General features: G+C 45.2%; 3 protein-coding genes across 3 annotated transcripts; 1 reads left to right on the forward strand and 2 right to left on the reverse strand.

Moving 5' to 3' along the window:
• Positions 1-8252: 8252 nt before the first annotated feature.
• On the reverse strand, positions 8253-15870 carry LOC103648567 (uncharacterized). Its single transcript, XM_020548262.1, has 5 exons — positions 15456-15870; positions 14719-15000; positions 13728-13818; positions 13538-13640; positions 8253-8818 (listed from the first exon to the last, which is right to left on the reverse strand). The coding sequence occupies exons 1-5, from the start codon at positions 15853-15855 to the stop codon at positions 8585-8587; spliced, it is 1110 nt and encodes a 369-aa protein (XP_020403851.1). The 5' UTR covers positions 15856-15870; the 3' UTR covers positions 8253-8584.
• LOC100382386 (putative cytochrome P450 superfamily protein) lies at positions 10139-12003 on the forward strand. The gene is made up of 2 exons (NM_001175131.1): positions 10139-11082; positions 11158-12003. The coding sequence occupies exons 1-2, from the start codon at positions 10141-10143 to the stop codon at positions 11839-11841; spliced, it is 1626 nt and encodes a 541-aa protein (NP_001168602.1). The 5' UTR covers positions 10139-10140; the 3' UTR covers positions 11842-12003.
• A 276-nt stretch (positions 15871-16146) lies between the features above and the next one.
• Positions 16147-20424, reverse strand: LOC100285161 (uncharacterized). The gene is made up of 7 exons (NM_001370702.1): positions 20321-20424; positions 19675-20210; positions 17941-18429; positions 17672-17835; positions 17529-17581; positions 17272-17423; positions 16147-16620 (listed from the first exon to the last, which is right to left on the reverse strand). The coding sequence occupies exons 1-7, from the start codon at positions 20409-20411 to the stop codon at positions 16432-16434; spliced, it is 1674 nt and encodes a 557-aa protein (NP_001357631.1). The 5' UTR covers positions 20412-20424; the 3' UTR covers positions 16147-16431.
• Positions 20425-27857: the final 7433 nt, after the last annotated feature.

A 27857-nucleotide genomic window follows, 5' to 3' on the forward strand; every position in this document is an offset into this window, starting at 1 on the left:
AGAGGGGATACACGGCTTGTGGGTAAAGTTGTACCACCTCTGCAGAGTGTAAAACTGATATATCAGCCGTGCTCACGGTTATGAGCAGCCTGGACTCCTCACATGATAATTGAACTTGAAGATGAAAATAAATCGAGATCCGATGATCTGCCAATGGTTTGCTTAAGTGGTTTCACTTAAGTGTTTTTTTGATATACTCTCATACTTTTGTTTACTGGGAATACTTGGGATTCACACTTATTAGTAAGACAGGTGTTGTTAATAAAATGTTGACCAACTAAAATGCTTACTGCTCAACCTTAGCCTCACCTTGTTATACCTGCATTAATTTTCCCCCACTTGCTGAGCCCCGACCATAAGTGAGCTCACCCTTGCTTAATTTTGATCAGAAGTTTGCAGATGAAGTTATGATGCTGAACTCCATGGATGCTAGTCTAGTGATACCTCCGGTCATCTTCCTGTGGATGGATGTCCATGTTTCGCTGTACTTTGATGAATAAAGGTTAAGATATTATGTTTGTTCGAAGTGTAATATGTTAATATAATCTTTATTTACGCTTTTATGCATTGTTCTTTTGATATATTACACTTGTGACGTCAACATATGTGTGGAAATAGATCCTGGCACACATATGTTATGCACCCGGCTCTACCCCTCGGAGACGGGTGTGACACGGATTCATTAGAGCCCTTAGCCTAACTACTTTCTCTCCTTTGGCAAAATAAACATATGAGTGAAGATTATACCAAAGTCGGAGTCCTTCTGCTTTGGACTCATGCTCTCTCCCCCAAAGATGGAGAGTGGCTCGGAGCGACGGCGAAGGATGAGTTACGGAGTGGAAGCCTTTGTCTTCGCCGAAGACTCCAATTCCCTTTCAATATACCTATGACTTGGTTTGAAATTCACTTGAAAACACATTAGTCATAGCACATGAAAGAGATATGATCAAAGGTATATGAATGAGCTATGTGTGCAAATCAACAAAAGAAATTCCTAGAGTCAAGGATATTTAGCTCATGCCTAAGTTTGTTAAAGGTTTGTTCATCAAGTGGCTTGGTAAAGATATCGGCTAATTGATCTTTAGTATTAATGTATGCAATCTCGATATCTCCCTTTTGTTGGTGATACCTTAAAAAGTGATACCGAATGGCTATGTGTTTAGTGCCGCTATGCTCAACGGGATTATCCGTCATGCGGATTGCACTCTCATTATCACATAGAAGAGGAACTTTGGTTAATTTGTAACTGTAGTCCCTAAGGGTTTGCCTCATCCAAAGTAGTTGCGCGCAACAATGGCCTGCGGCAATATACTCGGCTTCGGCGGTAGAAAGAGCTACGGAGTTTTGCTTCTTTGAAGCCCAAGACACCAAGGATCTTCCCAAGAACTGGCAAGTCCCCGATGTGCTCTTTCTATTAATTTTACACCCCGCCCAATCGGCATCCGAATAACCAATCAAATCAAATGTGGATCCCCTAGGATACCAAAGCCCAAACTTAGGAGTATAAACTAAATATCTCAAGATTCGTTTCACGACCGTAAGGTGAGCTTCCTTAGGGTCGGCTTGGAATCTTGCACACATGCATACGGAAAGCATAATATCCAGTCGAGATGCACATAAATAGAGTAAAGAGCCTATCATCGACCGGTATACCTTTTGATCCACGGACTTACCTTCCGTGTCGAGGTCGAGATGCCCATTGGTTCCCATGGGTGTCTTAATGGGTTTGGCATCCTTCATTCCAAACTTGCTTAGAATATCTTGAGTATACTTCGTTTGGCTTAGGAAGGTGCCCTCTTGGAGTTGCTTCACTTGAAATCCTAAGAAGTACTTCAACTCCCCCATCATAGACATCTCGAATTTTTGTGTCATGATCCTACTAAACTCTTCACATGTAGATTCGTTAGTAGACCCAAATATAATATCATCAACATAAATTTGGCATACAAACAAATCATTTTCAAGTGTTTTGGTAAAGAGTGTAGGATCGGCCTTTCCGACTTTGAATCCATTAGTGATAAGGAAATCTCTAAGGCATTCATACCATGCTCTTGGGGCTTGCTTGAGCCCATAAAACACCTTAGAGAGTTTATAAACATGGTTAGGGTAGTCACTATCTTCAAAGCCGGGAGGTTGCTCAACATAGACCTCTTCCTTGATCGGTCCATTGAGGAAGGCACTCTTTACGTCCATTTGATAAAGCTTGAAGCCATGGTAAGTAGCATAGGCCAATAATATACAAATTGACTCAAGCCTAGCTACGGGTGCATAGGTTTCACCGAAATCCAAACCTTCGACTTGGGAGTATCCCTTGGCCACAAGTCGAGCTTTGTTCCTTGTCACCACACCATGCTCGTCTTGCTTGTTGCGGAAGACCCATTTGGTTCCTACAACATTTTGATTAGGACGTGGAACCAAATGCCATACCTCATTCCTAGTGAAGTTGTTGAGCTCCTCTTGCATCGCCACTACCCAATCCGAATCTTGTAGTGCTTCCTATATCCTGTGTGGCTCAATAGAGGAAACAAAAGAGTAATGCTCACAAAAATGTGCAATACGAGATCTAGTGGTTACCCCCTTATTAATGTCGCCGAGGATGGTGTCGACGGGGTGATCTCGTTGGATTGCTTGGTGGACTCTTGGGTGAGGCGGCCTTGGTTCTTCATCCTCCTTGTCATGATCATTTGCATCTCCCCCTTGATCATTGTCGTCATCTTGAGGTGGCTCATTTGCTTGATCTTCTCCTTCATCAACTTGAGCCTCATCCTCATTTTGAGTTGGTGGAGATGCTTGCGTGGAGGAGGATGGTTGATCTTGTGCATTTGGAGGCTCTTCGGATTCCTTAGGACACACATCCCCAATGGACATGTTCCTTAGCGCGATGCACGGAGCCTCTTCATCACCTATCTCATCAAGATCAACTTGCTCTACTTGAGAGCCGTTAGTCTCATCAAACACAACGTCACAAGAAACTTTAACTTGTCTAGAGGACTTGTTAAAGACTCTATATGCCCTTGTGTTTGAATCATATCCTAGTAAAAAGCCTTCTGCAGTCTTAGGAGCAAATTTAGATTTTCTACCTCTTTTAACAAGTATAAAGCATTTGCTACCAAAGACTCTAAAATATGAAATATTGGGCTTTTTACCGGTTAGGAGTTCATATGATGTCTTCTTGAGGATTCGGTGTAGATATAACCGGTTGATGGCGTAGCAAGCGGTGTTGACCGCCTCGGCCCAAAACCGATCCGAAGTCTTGTACTCATCAAGCATGGTTCTTGCCATGTCCAATAGAGTTCTATTTTTCCTCTCCACTACACCATTTTGTTGTGGGGTGTAGGGAGAAGAGAACTCATGCTTGATGCCCTCCTCCTCAAGGAAGCCTTCAATTTGAGAGTTCTTGAACTCCGTCCCGTTGTCGCTTCTTATTTTCTTGATCCTTAAGCCGAACTCGTTTTGAGCCCGTCTCAAGAATCCTTTTAATGTCTCTTGGGTATGAGATTTTTCCTGCAAAAAGAATACCCAAGTGAAGCGAGAATAATCATCCACAATAACTAGACAGTACTTACTCCCGCCGATGCTTATGTAAGCTATCGGGCCGAATAGATCCATGTGTAGGAGCTCCAGTGGCCTGTCAGTCGTCATGATGTTTTTGTGTGGATGGTGAGCACCGACTTGACATGCGCTACAAATCCTGTCTTTCTCAAAATGAACATTTGTTAATCCTAAAATGTGTTCTCCCTTTAGAAGTTTATGAAGATTCTTCATCCCAACATGGGCTAGTCGGCGGTGCCAGAGCCAACCCATGTTAGTCTTAGCAATTAAGCAAGTGTCGAGTTCGGCTCTATCAAAGTCTACCAAGTATAGCTGACCCTCTAACACTCCCTTAAATGCTACTGAATCATCATTTCTTCTAAAGACAGTGACACCTACATCAGTGAATAGACAGTTGTAGCCCATTTGACATAATTGAGATACTGAAAGCAAATTGTAATCTAATGAATCAACAAGAAAAACATTGGAAATGGAATGGTCAGGTGAAATAGCAATTTTACCCAATCCTTTGACCAAACCTTGATTTCCATTCCCGAATGTGATAGCTCTTTGGGGATCTTGGTTTTTCTCGTAGGAGGAGAACATCTTCTTCTCCCCTGTCATGTGGTTTGTGCACCCGCTATCAATGATCCAACTTGAGCCCCCGGATGCATAAACCTACAAAACAAGTTTAGTTCTTCACTTTAGGTACCCAAATGGTTTTGGGTCCTTTGGCATTAGATACAAGAACTTTGGGTACCCAAACACAAGTCTTTGACCCCTTGTGCTTGCCCCCAACATATTTGGCAACTACCTTGCCAGATTTGTTAGTTAACACATAAGAAGCATCAAAATTTTTAAATGAAATGTCATGATCATTTGATGCACTAGGAGTTTTCTTCTTAGGCAACTTAGCACGGGTTGGTTGCCTAGAACTAGATGTCTCACCCTTATACATAAATGCATGGTTAGGGCCAGAGTGAGACTTCCTAAAATGAATTTTCCTAATTTTGCTCTCAGGATAACCGGCAGGGTACAAAATGTAACCCTCGTTATCTTGAGGCATGGGAGCCTTGCCCTTAACAAAGTTGGACAATTTCTTAGGAGGGGCATTAAGCTTGACATTGTCCCCCTTTTGGAAGCCAATGCCATCCTTGATGCCAGGGTGTCTCCCTCTATAGAGCATACTTCTAGCAAATTTAAATTTTTCGTTCTCTAAGTCATGCTCGGCAATTTTAGCATCCAATTTTTCTATATGATCATTTTGTTGTTTAATTAAAGCCATGTGATCATGAATAGCATCAATGTTAACATCTCTACATCTAGTGCAAATAGACGTGTGCTCAACAGAAGATGTAGAGGGTTTGCAAGATTTTAATTCTACAACCTTAGCATGCAATATATCATTTTTACTTCTAAGGTCGGAAATGGTAGCATTGCAAATATCAAATTCTTTAGCCTTAGCAAGCAATTTTTCATTTTCATCTCTAAGACTAGCAAGAGAAATGTTTAATTCTTCAAGCTTAGCAAGCAAATTATATTATCATTTCTAAGATTGGGAATTGAGACATCACAAACATTTAAATCAACCTTAGCTAACAAATTAGAATTTTCATTTCTAAGGTTGTCTATAGTCTCATGGCAAGTGCTTAGCTCACTAGATAGTTTTTCACATTTTTCTACTTCTAGAGCGTAAGCATTTTTAACTTTAACATGCTTCTTGTTTTCTTTAATAAGGAAGTCCTCTTGGGAGTCCAAGAGATCATCCTTCTCATGGATAGCACTAATCAATTCATTTAATTTTTCTTTTTGTTGCATGTTTAAGTTGGCAAAAAGTGTACGCAAATTATCTTCCTCATCACTAGCATTATCATCGCTAGAAGACTCATATCTAGTGGAGGATTTGGATTTAACCTTCTTCTTTTTGCCGTCCTTTGTCATGAGGCACTTGTGGCCGACGTTGGGGAAGAGAAGTCCCTTGGTGACGGCGATGTTGGCGGCGTCCTCGTCGTCGGAGGAGTCGCTAGAGCTTTCGTCAGAGTCCCACTCGCGACACATATGGGCATCGCCGCCCTTCTTCTTGTAGTACCTCTTCTTGTCCTTTCTTCTCCCCTTCTTGTCGTCGCCCCTGTCACTGTCACTAGAAATAGGACATTTTGCTATAAAGTGACCGGGCTTACCACACTTGTAGCAAACCTTCTTGGAGCGGGGCTTGTAATCTTTCCCTCTCCTTTGCTTGAGGATTTGGCGGAAGCTTTTGATGACAAGCGCCATTTCCTCGTTGTCGAGCTTGGAGGTGTCGATGGGTGTTCTACTCGGTGTAGACTCCTCCTTCTTCTCCTCCGTCGCCTTAAATGCGACCGGTTGTGCTTCGGACGTGGAGGGGCCGTCAAGCTCGTTGATCTTCCTTGAGCCTTTGATCATAAACTCAAAGCTCACAAAATTCCCGATTACTTCCTCGGGAGTCATTAGTGTGTATCTAGGATTGCCATGAATTAATTGGACTTGAGTAGGGTTAAGGAAAATAAGTGATCTTAAAATAACCTTAACCACCTCGTGGTCATCCCATTTCTTGCTCGCGAGGTTGCGCACTTGATTCACCAAGGTTTTGAGACGGTTGTACATGTCTTGTGGCTCCTCCCCTTGGCGAAGACGGAAGCGACTGAGCTCCCCCTCGATCGTTTCCCGCTTGGTGATCCTGGTTAGTTCATCACCCTCGTGCGCGGTCTTGAGCACGTCCCAAACTTCCTCGGTGCTCTTTAGTCCTTGCACCTTGTTGTACTCCTCTCTACTTAGAGAAGCGAGGAGTATGGTAGTGGCTTGGGAGTTGAAGTGCTCGATTTGGGCCACCTCGTCCTCATCATAATCCTCATCCCCTACGGATGGTACCTGTGCTCCAAACTCAACAACATTCCATATACTTTTGTGGAGTGAGGTTAGATGAAATTTCATTAAATCACTCCACCTAGCATAATATTCACCGTCAAAGGTTGGCGGTTTGCCTAATGGAACGGAAAGTAATGGAGTATGTCTAGAAGTGCGAGGATAGTGTAAGGGGATCTTACTAAACTTCTTGCGCTCATGGCGCTTAGAAGTTATGGAGGGCGCGTCGGAGCCAAAGGTGGAAGGTGATGAAGTGTCGGTCTCGTAGTAGACCACCTTCCTCATCTTCTTCTTCTTGTCGTCACTCCGATGCGACTTGTGGGAGGAGGCTTTCTTCTCCTTCCCTTTTCCCTTTTTGTGGGACTCTTCCGATGAAGCCTTCCCGTGGCTTGTAGTGGGCTTGTCGCCAGTCTCCATCTCCTTCTTGGCGTGTTCTCCCGACATCACTTCGAGCGGTTAGGCTCTAATGAAGCACCAGACTTTGATACCAATTGAAAGTCGCCTAGATGGGGGGGGGTGAATAGGACGAAACTGAAATTCACAAAGTTAATCACAACTACAAGCTGGGTTAGCGTTAGAAATATAATCGAGTCCGCGAGAGAGGGTGCAAAACAAATCACAAGCAAATAAAGAGTGTGACACGCGGATTTGTTTTACCGAGGTTCGGTTCTCGCAAACCTACTCCCCGTTGAGGAGGCCACAAAGGCCGGGTCTTTTTCAACCCCTTCCCTCTCTCAAACGGTCTCTCGGACCGAGTGAGCTTTCTCTTCTTAAATCAACCGGGAACAAAACTTCCCCGCAAGGACCACCACACAATTGGTGTCTCTTGCCTCGGTTACAAGTAAGTATTGATCTCAAGAAAGAATGAGAAAGAAGGAAGTGATCCAAGCGTAAGAGCTCAAAAGAACACAACAAATCACTCTCACTTAACACTAAAGCTTTTGTGGAATTGAGAGAGGATTTGATCACTTGGGTGTGTCTTGTATTGAATGCCTAGCTCTTGTAAGTGGTTGGAAGGTTGAAAACTTGGATGACTTGAATGTGGGGTGGTTGGGGGTATTTATAACCCCAACCACCAAACTAGCCGTTTGGTGGGGGCTGCTGTCGCATGGTGCACCGGACAGTCTGGTGCACACCGGACAGTGTCCGGTGCGCCAGCCACGTCACCAGGCCGTTGGGTTCCGACCGTTGGAGCTCTGACTGTTGGGCCCGCTTGGATGTCCGGTAGCACACCGGACATGTACAGTAGAGTGTCCGGTGCGCCACTACGCGCGTGCCTGACTTCTGCGCGCCCTGGCGCGCATTAATTGCTGCTGCAGGTGACCATTGGCGCGAAGTAGCCGTTGCTCCGCTGGCTCACCGGACAGTCCGGTGTACACCAGACATGTCCGGTGAATTATAGCGGAGCGGATTCCCGAAGCTGGCAAGTTCAGAGTCGCTCTTCCTTGGAGCACCGGACACTGTCCGGTGTACACCGGACAGTCCGGTGAATTATAGTGGAGCGCCTCTGAGTTTTCCTGAAGGTGAAGAGTTTGGCTTGGAGTTCCCTGGTGCACCGGACACTGTCTGGTGGCATACCGGACAGTCCGGTGCGCCAGACCAGGGCTGCCTTCGGTTATCCCTTGCTCTCTTAGTTGAACCCATTTATTGGTCTTTTTATTGGCTAAGTGTGAACCTTTGGCACCTGTATAACTTATAGACTAGAGCAAACTAGTTAGTCCAATTATTTGTGTTGGGCAATTCAACCACCAAAATCAATTAGGAAATAGGTGTAAGCCTAATTCCCTTTCAATATGGAAGGGAGAAATAAACCACGAGCACAATCACAACACAACACAAAGGACAACACGATTTATTTAGTAGAGTTTGGTTTCATAAGGAAACCTACCTCTTTACTGAGGAGTCTATTTATGACGGGTCTCTTTCAATCATTTACCTCTCTCAATCGGTCCCTTATACCGGTTGAGTGTTCTTCTCAATTCAAAGGACATGAAGTCCCCATAAGGATCCCCGGATCCCCACACACACAAAGTCTCTTTCTAGCCTTTATAAAGAATGAAAATAGGAATGGAATGAGAGTACGGATGAACAACACCAAGCAAAAGAGCACAAGAAACTCAATGACACACTCTTCTCAAACGTCTCTCTCAAGGCACTAATCTCTAGTTGATCACTTCTTAATTGTGGCACTTGGTGGATCTCTATTGCTTTGAGTGTGACTTGGAGTGGAAGCTCTTGCTCTTGCTATTGCAATGAATAGGAGTGCTTGTGTTGATTGGATCACTTGGATGCCATTAAATGGGGTGGCTGGGGTTATATTTATAGCCTCCAACCACCACCTAGTTGTTACTGTTGTTCTGACCACACGCGGACTGTCTGTGTCCCTAGCCCGGACGATCCACTCCTGCAATATGAATGGCTAGATCACAATGGTTATATGTAACGACTATATCAATGGCTATAATAGCATTAAATGCATTGCTAGATGCCAGATAAAGTGCTTCATGGATGGTCTGCCGGTAGTCCTCTGGGAGGTCTGCGTTTTGCGCTAAAATTTATTTATCGAACAAATGGTGATAAACATGTTGTTTTACTTATTGTACAAAAGTCTTAAACGGTCAAACACACATAGAGACGCATTGTAATAAATTAACAGGGAAAACTATGAAAATGAATAGGAAATCATAACTAGATAAATATTGTGTTATGACATGAAAAACTTACAAAAACAGCAATTCAGGTTACATAGGACTTTATATAGAGTTATGATGCAATTAGCATTACTAGCTTATACGAGACCCAACATATGTTAATGAACTATTATTGGTCTATAAAACATATAGACATATACAAAAGATCCTTGAAATAACCATTATAGACAAGTATATGTTTTGATTCTTCAAATAACCATTAGATAGACAGACACAAAAGATTCCAGGCTTTCTCGGGTCCTAGCTACAGTGTGTGTGGACATTGGACCTCCCTATATTCGGGACTAGTAGATGACCTAGTGGGCCATGCTAAATAGGTCGGCACTAAGCAGAGCATGACCCATAGTGCTTCAGCATGGCAGAGGCATGGTTATAGTGCCAGTGTCGACACGACACAGGTCTAGTGTTGTGCTTGGCCTCCACCCTGGCACGATGAGCTGGCACACGCACGACATGATTAGGTGGTCGACACGATTAGGCACGCCTTAGACCAACTAGTAGTCTATAGATTTGATTGGATATGTACTTGTGATTGTGAATTGTGCTTTGTTATGGTTTTAAGCATAATAAATTCATTTTATAATGCTATACATGTTCAAGTTCTAAAATTGTACATATAATCTTAAAGATCTTCTATGTTTTTTGAGCTCTCAAAGCGAAATAGTGTCTGGACTAACACGGGCACTATTAGGTGTTAGTGTCGTATAGTGCCGATACGGCTCAATTAGACACTATAGTGTAGTGTCTGGGTCGATGACTAGGCACTAGTACCGACACAGCACGACACGATTACTAATAGTGCCTAACTGTGCCAGTGTTGTGTCGGATGGCCCGTTTGACCATCTATATTCGGGACAAAACAGCATTCTTGAATCTTGATGGCAGTCGGCGGCTAAGAGATAACACTACTAGCTAGTAGTGAACAACTTGAACAAAACTAACTCTCGCTTATAGCCTATAAATAAATATACCGTTAGCACCATGTTATGCTCATAACCAAAACAGCAGGGTGTGCATGGAGACCCTCCGCGCTTACGATGAGCTGTTTCCATGGGCCCTCCTTGTCCTCGTTACCACCATTACCATCCTCTACCTGAAGCAACTGTTGGTCGCAGCGTTCAAGAGACGCGCCACCAGCTCTCCTTCTCTCCCATGCCCAAGAGGCCTCCCGCTCATCGGCAACCTCCACCAGCTGGGCACGGTCCCGCATGACGCCCTCGCCGCGCTCGCCGCCAAGCACGCAGCGCCGGTGATGCTGCTCCGGCTAGGGTCGGTGCGCACGCTCGTGGTGTCCACCGCCGACGCGCTGCGCGCCGTGTTCCAGCCCAACGACAGGGCGATGTCCGGCCGCCCGGCGCTGTGCGCGGCCACCAGGATCACCTACGGCCTGCAGGACATCGTGTTCTCGCCCCCGGACGGCGGGTTCTGGCGCACGGCGCGCCGCGCGTCGCTGTCGGAGCTGCTGAGCGCCCCGCGCGTGCGCAGCTTCCGCGAGGTCCGGGAGCAGGAGGCCGCCGCGCTCGTCGCCGCCGTAACGGACATGTCCAGGAGCGGCTCTCCCGTGAACCTGAGCGAGGAGCTTATGGCGACGAGCAACAAGATCCTGCGGCGCGTCGCGTTCGGCGACGGCGGCGGGGAGGAAGAGAGCATCCGGGCCAGCGCCGTCCTCGAGGAGACGCAGAAGCTTCTGGGCGGCTTCTTTGTGGCCGATTACATGCCGTGGCTGGGGTGGCTAGACGCGCTCCGGGGCCTCCGGAGGCGGCTGGAGCGGAACTTCCATGAGCTCGACGCGTTCTACGAAAAGGTCATCGACGACCACCTCAGCAAGCGCGGTGACGACGACGATGCCTCCAAGTCCAAGGGCGAGGACTTGGTGGACGTGCTCCTTCGCCTGCACGGCGATCCGGCTTACCAGAGCACGTTCAACAGCCGCGACCAGATCAAAGGCATCCTTACGGTACGCTAGCTTGCATGCTACGTGCGTTTTGACAAGTTTCTTGATCGACAATAACCGTCCGTGTGCGTATTTTAGGACATGTTCATCGCCGGGACAGACACAGCGGCGGCGACGGTGGAATGGACAATGACGGAGCTAGTAAGGCACCCGGACATCCTCGCCAAGGCGCAGAAGGAGGTGCGCGGCGCCGTGGTCGGCAGAGACGACGACATAGTCCGCGAGTCCGACCTCCCGCGGCTCAAGTACCTGAAGCAGGTGATCAGGGAGGCGATGCGGGTGCACCCGCCAGTGCCGCTGCTGGTGCCCCGGGAGACCATCGAGCCCTGCACGGTGTACGGCTGCGAGATCCCGGCCAGGACGCGGGTGTTGGTGAACGCCAAGGCCATCGGGCAGGACCCCGACGCGTGGGGCGCCGACGCGGCGCGGTTCGTGCCGGAGCGGCACGAGGAGATCGCGGACCTCAGCGACCACAAGCCGTGGCACGACAGCTTCTCGCTGGTGCCGTTCGGGGTCGGCCGGAGGAGCTGCCCCGGCGTGCACTTCGCCACCTCCGTGGTCGAGCTGCTGCTGGCCAACCTGCTGTTTTGCTTCGACTGGCGCGCGCCGCACGGCGGGGTCGTTGATCTGGAGCAGGAGACCGGGCTCACCGTGCACAGGAAGCATCCCCTCGTGCTCGTAGCTCGAAGGGTACGCGTGCAGGCGCCAAGCGATGATGAGCTCGACGGACGTTTCTCCGCCATGCATTCCGTTCCTAGCTAGTTTATTTTTAACGTAACTAAACCGGAGGGAGTATAATATACTTGCATGTTGCTGTGATCCAAGTGACGTGTATATATATATGCTACTATCTCTGCGTTTGTTTGTTCTGTTGTGAAATGAATATGTTATCTTCGATTGGAAGGAACGATCGATTTGCTATCCCATCTAGTGTATGTTTTGACAAAATCCTGATAAAACTATGCCTTCGAGTAGCGCGCGCGCGCGCTTGTGCGTGTGTGTATCGTTTTATTTTGAATTTATTTTTCGAGGGATAAAACAATGTAACAGGAATTCCTACCTTACGTACTCCTGCTTTAGGATTCGAGGAGCTAGCTGTGTGTGGTGTGCGTGCTCCGTGACGTATTTATCATTTCATCTGTGAGACGACGACGACCGTTTCTGGATCTGTACAGGACGTCGTTGTCGAACTGATATGTCAAGCATGGTAGCTGATGTGTTTTGTTTGCCTCTAATTGCACATCGGCATCAGAAGTTCTGTTTTTTCTTATTGAACGGCACCATCTCAAGAGTTGCTAAAAATATGGTTTTAAAATTAGGCAAATTTTAGAGTGTTACGTAAGCCTTGTTACGTAACATTGCCGAAGATACTCGTCGCGGACCGCATCGAGGCGGCCAAGAAGCTAACCACTATAGTACCTTTAGAGTGTGTTTGGTTGCAATGATAGGACGGGACAGGATGTGATGATCTCTCAAATAAGGTTGTTTGGTTCAGTGTCAAGGGTTGGGACATGACTATCCCAGTGTTGTCCCCAGCTGTCCCTCAAAATTGGAGGGACGAGAGAGGACGCCAGAGGACGTCCCTGTCCTGGCTGTCCCGCAACCAAACACACCCTTAAGGACTTCTTAGGACACCAAGCCACCAATTTTCAAGGAAGCAACAGAACCACTTGAGGGCGGATGAGTGCATTAATATCATGGAACAGATGCTTTGGCTGCTAAGGCTTACAGAGGACTTGAAGACGGAGAGTATGCGTCACACCAGCTTAAGGACCTGCTGGGATATGGTGGTAAATATATATACACTGGCGGTTCACTTAACAGAACCGTCAGTGAAAATAATGTATTTACACTGGTGGTTTTATTAAGTAAACCGTTACTGGAAATATCATATACACTGGCGGTTCCCTTAACTGAACCGTCAGTGTAAAGGATGTATATACACTAGCGGCTGTATTAAGTACACCGCTAGTGGAAATATATATACACTGGCGGTTTACTTAATGAAACCGTCAATACATTGCATGAATACTCGGTACCAGAGTGGAAATATATATGCTAAAAGAAAACAACTAGAGAGAAATGAGCTAGCACCGTTGCTAAGGGATATAAAATAGGTGTAAAGACTAGCATGCATGACATCAATGCTAATGTATGCGCTATGACTTATTTAGTGACGAGAATTGTTTCGAATGTGTATGTGTATGCTACTAGGAAAGAAAGGTAATGTAGGCATACTAATTTTGAAATTTCTGAGATATTGTTTTTATCTTCGAGGATGAAATTTTTTTCTTACCGGTATTGTAACAATTGCTTAGCACCTAAACTAATAAGTGATACAAGATGTATATATGTGTTGTAATAAGAGAGGGCCTCAGGTTTAAGTCTTGCTCTGGGCCCCCAAAATCTCAGGGCCGGCCCTGGTAATAACTTGTTGCTGACATTCTAAAGATTCTACCTGCTGACTTTTAGGCCCTTTCGTTGAACTTTGAAAGGAGGCTGCGCTCACGGGTGCCCGAATCTGTTGCTTTAGCTGCAGCCAGGAAGAAATTTGCTTTGTCCTGCCACACAATAGTTGAAAACCTTGCTTATTTATGTGACAGCAGGCATTATTCATTGAATCGAGCAAAAGGTTGAATCGAAGATACATTGAGGCAAGTTCCCTTGATTCAGCGTCATCCTTCTCAGCCGTAACATTTTCATCACCACCGTCGTTATCACCACCACCAGCAGCAGCATCTATGATACAAACAGACAAGGAAAATGTCATGGTTTAACAGCTGACTCGTCATGATTGAAAAACAGACTATTATCATGAATTCCAGAAACAGGAAGAGAACTACTGAACAGCACTAGGTAGGTACAATCCAATCACACATGAACCTCACATCTGTACAGTTGGAAAAAAGCTTGCTGTAATAAATATGCTAGGGGACATCCAATATATATGGCCCAACTGTACGTCTGTACCAAAAGTGCAATCAAAAAATAAAATATTTCATGCATAACCAATATCTGGGGTGTGGAAGATCTTCTTAGGGCTGTTTAAGGTGTATTTGTGTATATCTAAGCAACATCTTTTCAACATGGAATACTACCATGTTTTTCTTAACATGTTGGGGATGGTTATTTCTCAAGCTGGATTCAAGGAAATATTTTCCAAGGAACCCTTCACGTTACCTCGTTAGATTCTTTAACATAGCGTAACAAATTGTTATTTAAAAAAATCCACCTGACAAGGATAGATGGAAGAGAAGTTTGAGTGAATATCAAATATTTCAAGGTTTGTTTTGTCCTGGCAAAATGAATAGAGCTTTGAAAAATTGGACCGGTTAAGAGTTTTGGTTATTAGTTATTACTTAATATTCTGCACTAGGGACCCTGTGGCTCTTATTTGGGCCACCACGTGACGTGACCCCTGTTATGTAATTACTTTGTATTTTAATTTTCTTTTACCGATACATTCCCACTCCCAGTATTTCATAAAGGAGTATAAGAAAAGTTATTCATCTAACAACTAAAATATTGAGCAAAAACTACCTATGCAACAAATACTTATAGCAAATGTGATATGAACTATTGATTATTACTAGCATCAGGGATGGCGTATGCAGTTTAGTCTGACAAATTCACGCATACCAGAACCACCTTCATTCTTTGCTAATGTGTGCTTTCCCGGTGACAACTCCCATCTTTTTTTCCCGTCATCATCATCCCAGCGACCCTCGACAGGAGGCACCCAGAAATTGCGATCATCTGAACCATCCATCTCTGGTTTAGGTTCTCCTGGCAATGGACTGGAAACATTAGTTTTCTTCTTGTACTTCTTGCTTGGCTTGCTCTTCTTTGCCACTTCTTCATTTGACTTCACAGATTGTCCATCAGCCATCTCACCAGAAGTCATCTGGTCCTCTTGTTTTTCTGTTACACAGGGATGGTGCAGTGGCTTTATGCAGTTGGTTGTACTGGTAGCATAATTCCAGCCAAGTTCTACTGGAATCTGCATTTGGTCAATAATGAATTTTACTCGGTAAGGTACAGACAATCTCTCTGACATCAATGGTTAACTTTTACCTAGCTTGTTAAGATGTGGCATTTTGTCACTAGTTTATCTCGGGATAAGATGTGGCATCACCACAGCATCATGCCAAAATACATTTTGATGCAGAACTCTAGCATCATTTGAAGCACCGCACTAGCACTAATGCATAGCCAGTTAAGCCCCTGGGCTTGCACTAGCACTAATGGACATCCAATTGAACCCTCAGGCTCGCATAAGGGTAAGTGCCGAACAAATTCACATGAGCTACGAGTAGGAACAGGCACCAAGACAGAACGAAATAGCAGCAGAAGGAGCAGACGGGATCAGTGCGTACTTGTGCTCGGGGTGGGGCTTGAAGGCGTTGAGCGGCGGCTTCTTGTGCGCGACGGCGTGGTCAATGAGCGCGAGGCGGCAGGCGCGGGACCGCGCGTAGGCCTCCTTCTCCCGCTCCGGCAGCTCGTGCCCCGTCTCCGCGCACCGCCACCGCCCGCTGCCGGTGTCCTCCCAGGTTGGCTCCCCCAGAAGGAAGGCGCCCCGCTGCCGTGGGCGGAGCCCCGCGGCGGCGGACGGGCCTTCGCTCTTCGCCATGACCATGACTTCATGAGGGGGTTGTTCGTAACTGGGGGCTGGAAAGTGGAAAGGCCGAAAAGATTTGGGAGCGAGGGTTTTGGCCGTTTTGTACTAGGTTGCTCGTCAGTTGCAAAAATGGTCACCGTCCGGCTGGCTATCTTCATTGCCAAAGCAATCACTCGTTTATTGCAAGCGTGTAATCAAATGATTTGTACTCCCTTCGTTTTTTTTTATTTGTCGCTGGATAGTGCAATTTTACACTATCCAGCGACAAATAAAAAGAAACGGAGGGAGTACCATTTTTTATTTCTAATCTTCTACATCACCCTCTATCTATTTTCTCTGCCTTCCACATCATCCTTTATCTATTTTATCTATGAAATGTAGATAAGAGTAAACACCATCGAATCTAGATTGAATGCTCTGGACGATTTGATGTTCTAAACCAGTGATTTGAAACTCCAAAACTGAGGTACCATTTTCACATCCATACGAACGAAACCATACATGTCAACAGCTACAAGAAAATTTCAGCAATTTTGCCATCTAACCTAGTTTGGTACAACAGGGCAAAGAGTTACGAAGGGTTGTTCTGATCCCCAAAATTCTGAGAAATCGAAAGCACAATCGGCACCTTTACAGACGCACCCACGCAGGAAGCTATCTACCAGCAACAGTCAAGGGGGTGACGCATATCAGAGAACTACTCGACTACAGCCAGGTCCTCATGGGATGGGCGGCTAGTTCAGCAACAGTTTGGTGAGCAATTCATCTCTCGGTAGAGACACTCCAGCCCGGAATGCATGCTCAAGGACCTTTATCCATTCATTCATGAGGGATCCCTTCATTTGCTGTATAGCGGTGTACTCTTGATCCATGAGTGAATCTAGCTCCTCAAAGTGTTTGATCTTGTATTGCATCTTTCTTAGCTGGCAAACATAGACACAGACAAAAAAAAACATCAGTGATCGAACAAAGTCCATATTAGTTTTCTAAGTGATATGAGGTGTGTTTGGTTTGAGTAATGGGGTGATCCATCGTCTCACACCACTTTTTTTGGTTTGTGCAATGGAATGGGCTGACCCTGACTGTCCCTCAACCTAATAATTAGTACAACCGTGAGGAAAGAGGTGATTCCAGTATTCCACCAAATTTCATGGAATGAGCTCATGATGTGCCACCTGTTCCTCAAAGCAAACAGCCTCAAAGTTTGTTCCACTCCAAACGAAAAGGATGACAAGTACTAGTTGGTCACATATAGAAGCTATTAATAACTTCTGTTGAAAGAACAAGGTAACTGGGTGGGAATGGAAGGTGAAATCTAATTGAACAAGTGCTGAACCAAATTTAGATCATTACTGACATCCTAGAGCTATACATTATTGCTATCCTGCTTTAAACTTATCATGTCCATTAGCCATTGATTAAGAAAGAAGCTATGGAGCCAAAAATGTTTATGGAATTCTAATGAGTTTTTGCTCAGAATACATCGTTTCACACATGTGGTTAACATATGTAGAACTACAAATCTAGAATACTGTCATGGCAGAAGTTTAGGCAGGAAAGGACTAGAGTTGCACCTGAGTTTCAATTACAGACGCCATTAGGAGCTCCATTTCTCGCTCCTCCTGGTCTGCAAGCATTTTAGCACGGGCAGCAGCTACACCAACAGCAGTAGCAACAGCTGCCCTCAATTGATATGCGCTAGCAATGAACTTCTTTTCCTGCTTATCTGAGTCATGAATGGAAGACAGATTTTAGATGAGCAAAGTAGAAAAGATGAGGTGGACACTGAATTTATATCAGCTTGGAATGTGACAAAATAAATCTGACATACCAGAACCACTCTGGCCATGCATCGCCGTATCCTTATTGCTAACTTTGTGGTCACTATAAGCATGCCATGCAAAAAAAATATTAGAAGGTTGCACCAACACTGGCCGACAAATGAACATATAAACAATACGAACTCATCCTTACATCTGTTGGACATGATTAGAAGCAAAAGCCTTAGTCTTATATTCTTGCTCGTTGAGGCGAAAGGCTTTCCTTGCTTGCGGGTTTTCATTGCCAAATGCTTTAATTGCGGCATCAGCAGCAGCAGCAGCAACATCTGGGCTAGCTGCTGTGGTCAGGATAGCTAACTGAGGTAGCATAAACAAATGTTAGTATGCTCCTTATTTAAAACTTATATGCATCATAAGCACGTGCACGTGAGTTTCATGACATTTTGTCATAGGCCTAGTTACCTGCTCCATCAATGAAGTGGTAGCATCCATTGAAAAAAACAATCGTCTGCGTTTTGTAGGATATTCTTCAACTGATTTATCAGCACTATCTTCACTTCCATCAATCTGCATGCCATCAGCCATTTCGGTTGAGTGACTTGAAGACTCCATAATGTGCTGGTTCGTTTTTCCATCATCTGTCTGGTTTATGTGGAGCCTGCTAACGAATTTACCATTTATTGTGCCCAGCATATGTTCGCCAAAAGGTAATTGAATAAGCATTGCTATGCATTCTGATTTATTCTTTGTGCGGACATGCTGAGCGATAAGATCCCAATCATCTCCATGTTTTAGGACTCCTTCTAAAAGGAGTAACGTCTCAGTGTCTGTCCATGCACTGGAAGCATGATTTTCCATATTCTCTTTTTTGTCACCAGGACATTTATTCGCCTCTTCCTTGATATTATCATTATTGCTTTTGGAACATTTTGAACATACTTTAAAACCATCCTGAAAGTGAATATGGGAAATGTTAATGAATACAGAGCAAATATTTCCCAATTCTCATCACTGCTTGATGTACCCATAAGAACAAAATGTACAATTCAATCAATGCGTAGCTGCTACCACAGCTTAGTGGAAAGAGCCACTTGGCAATATGACAAAATATCCACTAGAACTGAGTGAGCAGATTGTGTGTGCAGGAATTCAAACCAGATTTTAGCATCTTTTGACAGAGAAGAGGGGTCCATTTTATCATCTACGGATCTACCAACCTCACCTTGTCATCTGGTCCAAAGGAAAATATATGTTTTTCATCTCCCATGGCAATTATTATCTACAGAACATACTAATGAGTGAATTCTCGAATGTTACCAAATGAAAATTTTAAGTTTCAAAATACTCTAATCCTAGGGACTAGACATTTACATAGCAAACATTTCCAAGAGACTAGCTAAATGACTCATCAAACCAAATTTTGGCTACTTAATAGCAAAATAACTCAAACAGACTAGCCATTCAACTCGCCAAGATATCCGCCTCACTATCCAAACTTGGCTAGCCACTTCGGCTATCCAAACAAACTTGCATGTTGGAGAGTCTGTTAGAATGAGATACTACATATAGAGTTTAATCTTTATAAAGAGGTAAATAGAGAGTCAAAAATAAAGAGTCCTTGGAGATGCTCTTAGGGGATGTTTGGTTTTCAGGGACTAATTTTCAGTCCCTCTATTTTAGTCTCTTTAGTCCCCCAAATTGCCAAACACAGGGACTAAAAGAGTAATTTAGGGACTAAAAAGGACTAAAAATTAGTCCCTAGAAACCAAACACCCCCTTAATACTACCTCTGTTCTCGAATATTTGTCCACCGTCAGTTCATTTTTTAACTAAAACGCGACAAATAAAAAAGAACGGAGGGAGTAATATACAGTACTACAGTAGCACCAGTTATTATTTGCCCCATCTTTCATTTTCTTGGAGCTTACTCTATGTTACCTGTTTTGACAAAAATGGATATATCAGTTCAAAACGACCTACACAAGTTTGCAGTATTTCTCAAGCATGCTGGAAATGTCCATGAACATATACCCTAGATACTATGACTTGCTTTCATTTGAGCTGTAGCTTTTAGGCACTGCATATTCCACATTCTACCTTTTAGGTTTTAGCACCACTACATAGTCCTAAACCCAAAACTACTGAAAAAACAACAATGTCATGGGGGGAAAACCTTTTTTGGAGCTTTCATAGTACCTGCAGCGTCTCAACATCCGCACCATTGCACTCCTCACCGCAAAAACCGCATATAGGCGCCTTCCCAGGTGCCCATTCCCCGAACACATCACTGTAGGAGGTCAGCGGCGGCAACCGGAATTCGTTCTCCTTCTCCCCGCCCGCCGCTACACGCTTCTCTTCGGCGAAGTAGGACGCTGGAGGACGCGGCGTCACCTGCAGACCCACGGGCGCCTCCACGACGACCCCCACCTCCTGCTGCCGCGACGCGGGGACCGAGGACGAGGAGGCCGAGAAGTTGATGAGGCCGGAGGAGTCGAGGAAGGCAAAGAGCTTCCGGAGGAGCGTGACGTCCCCGACAAGCGCCCTGCGGACCTCGGTGAAAGTGAGGCGGCGCGCCGGGTCCTCCCGGTATTTGGCGATGATGAAGTCGCGGTACTCGCGGTAGATCCGCGGGTTCCGCGTCGCCGTCCCGAACCCAGCGCCGCCTGCCCCTCCGAAGAACTCCGGCAGCGCCCGCCGCTCCGTCTCGTGGATCCCGTCCCACCGGAACCAACCTGTGGGGTGGCGGAAGCAGACAAGGAATTCAGTCAGGCGGCCGGCTCAGCGGGGGTAACCCTAGTAGGAGCACGCGGGGAAGAAGGGCGCGCCGAGAGAGAATTCTTACCGGATGATGCCGGGATGGTGTAGAGCTCGCGCGGCGACGGAGGCGTCCCGTCGCCGGAGTTGGCGGCCGCGCCGGCAGCCGGCGGCGACATGGCGGGGGGACGGGAAGATGGGGTCAGACGGGGAGAGGCAGAGACGAAAGATCTGGGCCGTCGGATCTCGGATTGACGGGGTTTAAGGCGTGGTCTGGCTTCGGGCTCGGGCGGTCGGAACTGGGAAAGAGCAATGGCCGGGCTGGGCCGGGCAGGAGCCGCAAGACTTGCGGCCTGCGGTGGGCAGTGGCGGCGCGCAAGGACGACGATGATTTCTATGTCTCCGTAGGGCCACGTGTGTAAGTTGGTCCCGTGGCATGGGCCTTAAGGCCCTTTAAGCTTCAGTTAAGTTGGGCCGGGATGGAAGTTTTCGCACGGCTAGTTGCCCTTCTCTAATCCGAATGAAACCTTCCAGATATAAATAAATCAGTTCATTTGTTCCAAATTACAAGTTTTTTTTAACTTTTTAGTGTAAAAAAATAACTTCATAACTTCGTAGTTATTAAAAAAAAGAGTGCGCAACCAAAAAAAGAAAGTCGTCTGTCTGGTTGAAAGTGGGAGCCTGCTAGGAAGGAAAATGAACAACATTTAATAAGGGTACGGTTGGAAACTAGGCTCCAAATTAATCATGTCTTGGTATGTGAGATGTTGTCTGAAACGACTTCTAAAAGGAACCGGAGGGAGCGGCGTGAGAGAGGGAAGAGAGAGAACAATGGTTGCATTGCGGATGGATAAGGGAGGATAGAGAGACGGCATCGTTGTGACGTAGTGACGAGGACAGAGTAGTATGAGCTGGTTGTGGGCCGAATCATGCTTTCTTCCTTCATCTTATTCCTGTTTTTCATTTCATCATCTTGTTGCTATTTTGCTGCTTCACATGTTGGAGAAATTTGTAATTTTTTCACTCTTAATTTTGGCTTCCTGTTATTATGTCATCTTGTGTCTATGACTGATGGGACCATCTGTGTCTATGATTTGTAAGTCCGATGACATATTGACGAAGCCCACAAATGATAATGGCAAAATTGTCAATGTCTCCACATGTTGCTATGGTGTTGCCTCAGCTCGCCTTATGAACGTCTCGACGTTTTGGGTGAGATGGTACAGGTCACCACACTTCGTCTTACGGCCCTACAACCCAAGGCCATTATCTCTAGGTCATTGTAAATGCATTGTTGTCAAATGGTAGATCCCGACCATACACATGAGTAACTGAATTAACGAGACACATAGAGCATCTAATATAGAGTTCGATTTGTTGAAGACTGCATGCAGAAACATGGAGGTGTTCGTGATGCAGCTTCTCCGACATTATAGATGGGGATCTATTATAGGATTCGTAGTTAGATTTCTTAATTCGTGTTGTTGGTATCTGGTCTAGTGACGTGTGACATGGCAGTTTTTTCTATCTTGTTTTATAATATGCAGTTGTAGCTTCTATGGAGGCAAAGGTCGGGTAGTTTTTCCCATTATCTAAAAAATAGAGTTTGATTTGTTGTGGGCAAAGATGAAGCTTCCTGTTTTATATAATATACATTGTTTGTTGTAGAAAAAATGACTCTTATATCCAGCGTGCGCGAAGCCAGGCTCACGAGCCTGACCGGAGGGCGGGATACGCCTATTATGGGCGTACGAGCAGATGCAATAAATGGCCTCAAAATGTTATTGTTTTTGCATCCACGTAGACAGGTGGTGTGTCCCACGTGTAAGCATCCAAATAAAATCTTAGATAGAGTCAACGCACACGGATACATGGTGGTCTAGGATATGATGGTGCAGACAACCAAATCAAACCAATAGAGTATAATTATGATTTGAGTAGTTGGGTGGTAAAACTAATGACGGGTATTAACATGTTTGTTAAGCATATATGTCTTAGTTTGTCCCAAGAACATAAGATGAGATCAGCCTTAAACCAAGATGAACTTTGCTACGGTTGAATTTGAGCATGTCTCATTAAATATGCTCTCACTAGATAGTTTGGCGATTAGAAATAAAAAAACAGCACCACAATTCAGCAATGCATATCAGCTTAAGGTACAGTGTAGAAATCTCTACATCGAAATGGCCAGTACCCATAAAGAGGAGAGTAATAAGCACCGAACATTAGTGAATACTCCTATTTGAAATTATACTAGTTTACTTTCATTTATCTTAAGTCATATCTTTTAAATTCTGATCACATGTATACAAAAATAGATCAGTATATAGGACATCAAAATAATTTTATATGTTCTCCGTAAAATATGATTTATTAGTGCAATAGATGCTAATATATTTTTTTCAGAAAACTTTGTCGGAATTAAATGAGTGTGCTCGAAATAAAACTAAAATGAAATAATGCAGACGTTACAGATAAAATCAACACTGGAGATGTTCCACGTTCGAGTGGCTGCCGTCACAATCGTCACAATGAGCATTGGAAAATGTCCACCACCACCGGAGTCTAGAGCATGTACAATACCATTCCAACGAACATATTTCTTAGAGTAAAATATATACTCAGTCTTTAAACTCGATAGATGTGTCATGCAAGTCCTCGCGCTCATAAAGTACATTATTTTGGTCTTTAATCTTGTCAAATTAATTTATGCTGGTTCTTGTACTCTCAACCACGTCTTTTTAGTCTTAAAGTGTGTTAATTTGGCCCTTACACTTATCAAGGTGTGTTACGTGTCATTTGGTTCTTAAACTTATCAAATCATGAGGTAAAATTCTTTACGGGCGTTTGGATCCCTTCATTTTAGAGGAATTGAAATTCACTCAATAAAGTAACTTATTTAGTTTGGAATTCGACATTCCACCACTTTCCAAAGTTCATATATAAGTCTATCTCAAATTCATGGGGTGGAGGATGAGAAATGGTTTTATACATTAGTAGAATTTGTTTCTACTCTGTAACTTACATGACACTCTTTGTCTCACTCCTCTATAGTAAAAATGTAGCACATAAATATCTTCGACATCTTGCTAATAATAGTATACAAATATATTTTGCATAAAACTGAATTAGCGTAATTGATATAAGTCTAAATTACTATTATTAGAATGAAATTTAATTCCAATGATCCAAACGAGACATTAGGTTTTTTTATAGGGCCGACTGCCTAATAAGTAGATGGGTCGGTCCTAAAACTGTCTAAGACATAGAATAAGGTGGAATGTTTTTCGAAATAAAAGGATATCAATCTAGTAGGACTAAAAGAAAGACTATTTCTATAATAGAATTAAAACCTTTTTGTCTAAGCTAGAGGGCCGAAATGGCTAGTGTGAGTAAAAATCCTATAAAATTTTCTTAACAACTAAAATTATATCTAGAACCAATACACAAGCACGCGGAAGCCTAAGGGTCATGGTGCGGGTTTATTTATAAGTCGCGGTGGAAGACCAAGCGTTGTTGACCTTTTTGTCGACAAGTTAGGAAGCTGGAAACTAAAGCAACATGAATTTACAGAATCTAGAACGCCAATCCAGAGTTTTGGTCGAGTCCTGAACAGTAAAAGCCTAATTCTATGGACTCGGGAGGAGGCTACATCGTGAAGCTCAACTCTGTCAAGAGGAACAACTTAGAAAATCAAATATAAATCTTAGCAAACAAAGATCAATACGAGAGTCAAATCTCCCAAGCTAATAACTCTGCTTGGGAACCAGACTCAAGGGCCAATATGGGGTATCCAAGAGCACTTCAACGGATAAGACTGAAAGTTCCCTTTGCTTGGAAATAAGATCTGGATGTCACCTAGAGAGTGGTGAATATGCGAATAAAAACTTAACCCCCAAAAATAGAAATTCTTACTCTAGTCGAAGATTGATCACAGCAGAATGAGGATCACGTGAAGTAGATCGCAACGGTATTGAAGTCCCTGTCTCAGTATAGCCTGCACTTCAAAAACAACTTATACCAAGGATAAGTAGTGAAGTGCAAAAAAGCAAAGCAAACAACACAGTGAGACATAGAACAACACAGAGCAGAGCAAACACGAGACACGGGGATTTATCTTGTGGTTCGACCAAGCCTGAAATGTTTGCTTACATCCATGTTGAAGTTAGCCAATCCTTGGCTTGGAGTATCTCACTCCATCCTCTAGTTGCTCAGATCTGTCAAGGTGACAGACAGAGGATTCCACTATGTCGATGAGTCGGTTACAATAGAGCCGTGGCTGTTCTCGACAACACTCCACTCTGACAGAGTAACACCTTCTTGCTCAAGATCTTGCTCGTTGTATCTTCTCGTAGCACTTCTCTCTATATTGGCTTATAATTGCGTCACTACAAAATCTAGAGAGAAATACACAAGAGAGGGAGATAGAATTGATCCACAATGAGTCTCTACTTTCTTGATGTAGAGTTGTCCTTCTTTGGGTCATGGAGGGGCTATTATAGCCACAAGCCTCCCATAGCCGTTGGAAAACAAAAGGGGAAACTATTCTGCATTGGGGGCACCGGATCGGATCCACATGTCCTCGACCTGGGATCTGATGGACCGCTTTCCTTTACTGACTGGTACCGGACCGGTTCGGTGCACCAGCGGACCAGGTGCCACGTTAGCTAGTCGTTGTATCGCCTCCGTCCATTGGAGAGAGTCATTGGAGGGCGGTCCGATGCGCTACCGAACCGTGGACAATGAAGGTTCAGTGAATTTTATAATAAATTCCTAAGACTTCATTGTTCCCCGTGCGGGTGGTTCGGTGCACCACCGGACCCGGTGCCACGTCAGCTAGTCGTTGTATCGCCTCCGTCCATTAGAGAGAGTCATTGGAGGGCGGTTCGATGCGCTACCAGACCGTGGACAATGAAGGTTCAGTGAATTTTATAATAAATTCCTAAGACTTCATTGTTCCCCGTGCGGGTGGTTAGATGCACCACCGGACCAGGTGCCATGCCATCTAGTCGTTGTATCGCCTCCGTCCATTGGAGAGAGTCATTGGAGGGTGGTCCGATGCGCTACCGGACCATGGACAATGAAGGTTCAGTGAATTTTATAATAAATTCCTAAGACTTCATTGTTCCCCGTACGAGTGGTTCGGTGCACCAAGTTGTCCGAGCCTTTGGCCAACCCACTGCCCAGTCGGTCCGGTGCGCCGCTTATCAAAGTACTCAAACCTTGCACCAAACATTAGTGCCATATGCATAGTAAAAGTTGTATGCAACTTGTCGGGGACCATAATTAGGGGTACCCCCAAGACTCCTAATCTCAGCTGGTAACCCCCATCAGCATAAAGCTGCAAAGGTGTGATGGGTGCGATTAAGGTCAAGGCTCAGTCCACTCAAGGGACACGATCTCGCCTCGCCCGAGCCCAGCCTCGGGCAAAGGCAGCCGACCCCGGAGGATTCACGTCTTGCCCGAGGGCCCCCTCAAGCAACGGACACACCTTCGGCTCGCCCGAGGCCCAGTCTTTGCCGAGAAGCAACCTTGGCCAGATCGCCACGCCAACCGACCATATCGCAGGAGCATTTAATGCAAGGATGGCCTGACACCTTATCCTGACGCGCGCCCTTCAGCCGACAGAGCCGAAGTGACCGCAGTCACTTCGCCGCTCCACTGACCGGCCTGACAAGAAGACAGTGCCGCCTGCGTCGCTCCGACTGTTGTGCCACTCGAAAGAGTGAGGCTAACAGCAGCCAAGTCCGGCCTCAGGCGCCATAGAAAGCTCCGCCTCGCCCGACCCCAGGGCTCGGCCCCCGTCTCGGCCTCGGACGACGAACTCCTGAGAGCACCTAGAGGGGGGGGTGAATAGGTGATCCTGTGAAAACTTAAACTTATAGCCACAAAAACTTGTTAAGTGTTAGCGCAATAATTGCCAAGTGGCTAGAGAGGAGTCACAACAAAACACAATACCACAAGAGATCAAACACAGAGATGACACAGTGGTTTATCCCGTGGTTCGGCCAAGACCAACGCTTGCCTACTCCACGTTGTGGCGTCCCAATGGACGAGGGTTGCAATCAACCCCTCTCAAGTGGTCCAAAGACCAACTTGAATACCACGGTGTTTTGCTTTGCCTTTCAATATCCCGTTTGCGAGGAATCTCCACAACTTGGAGCCTCTCGCCCTTACACTTAAGATTCACAAAGAAATACGGAGAAAGGGAGAACTAGCAACGCACACAAGACTCAAAATCAGAGCAACAGCACGCACACAAGTCGCAACAAGAGCTCGCAACACAACTCAATGAGTTCACAACTCAACAAGAGCTCTAGATGCTATCACAATGAACCAAATGCGTGGAATCGATGTCTTGGTGCTTAGGGATGTTGCAGGAATGCTTGGTGTACTCCTCCATGCGCCTAGGGGTCCCTTTTATAGCCCCAAGGCAGCTAGGAGCCGTTGAGAACAAATCCAGAAGGCCATCCTTGCCTTCTGTCGTCGGGCGCACCGAACAGTCCGGTGCACACCGGACACTGTCCGGTGCCCGATTTCCTTCCTTAAACAGCGCAGTCGACCGTTGGAGATCTGGGAGCCATTGGCGCACCGGACATGTCCGGTGCACACCGGACAGTCCGGTGCCCCCCTACGACCGTTGGCTTGGCCACGTGTCCCGCGCAGATCGCGCGGCCGACCGTTGGCCCGGCCGACCGTTGGCTCACCGGACAGTCCGGTGCACACCGGACAGTCCGGTGAATTTTAGCCGTACGTCGCCAGTCAACTCCCGAGAGCGGCCAGTTCGCCCGAGGCAGCCTGGCGCACCGGACACTGTCCGGTGCACCACCGGACAGTCCGGTGCCCCAGACCGAAACAGCCTTTTGGCTGTACACAGCCAACTCTCCTCTTTTCTTCTTCTTCCTGTTTCTGATACTTAGACAAGTATATTAGTACACAAAACCAATGTACTAAGACTTAGAAACATACCTTTGCTCTAGATTTGCACTTTGTTCATCCATGGGCATTGATTCACATTTAAGCACTTGTGTTGACCCTCAATCACCAAAATACTTAGAAATGGCCCAAGGGCACATTTCCCTTTCAATCTCCCCCTTTTTGGTGATTTATGCCAACACAACATAAAGCAACTAGAACAAGTGCAATATCACTTCAAATAAAAACTCAAATTAATTTTGATTCAATTTGGCATATATGGATCATCCTTTGCCACCACTTGGTTTGTTTTTGCAAATCAAACTCAAAATCCTATCTCTAAGTCAAATCCACTTGTAGAGACATAAAGAGAGGTTTTCCAAGGAAAATTGATTCAAGATTCCAAAAACTCCCCCTTTTTCCATAATCAACAACACTTCTCCCCACAAGAGGCCAACTTTTGACAAAAGAGACAATGCAAGAGTTTTGACAAACCAAAAGCTCTATTCTACTGTTTTTTTTAAAAGTTTCTCAAGTGGTAGCTGATCCATTTATTGCTTTGGCCTTTATTTTCTCCCCCTTTGGCATCAAGCACCAAAACGGGATCAATCTTGGCCCTTTAACCCCATTGCCTCACCAAAATCTTCAATTAAGAGCAAATAGGCAATAAGAGTTTAAAGATGAACTTGGAATAAGTTACCCTCTCATCG

The sequence above is a fragment of the Zea mays genome, chromosome 2 (assembly GCF_902167145.1).
Source record: "Zea mays cultivar B73 chromosome 2, Zm-B73-REFERENCE-NAM-5.0, whole genome shotgun sequence".
NCBI classification, from domain to species: domain Eukaryota; kingdom Viridiplantae; phylum Streptophyta; class Magnoliopsida; order Poales; family Poaceae; genus Zea; species Zea mays.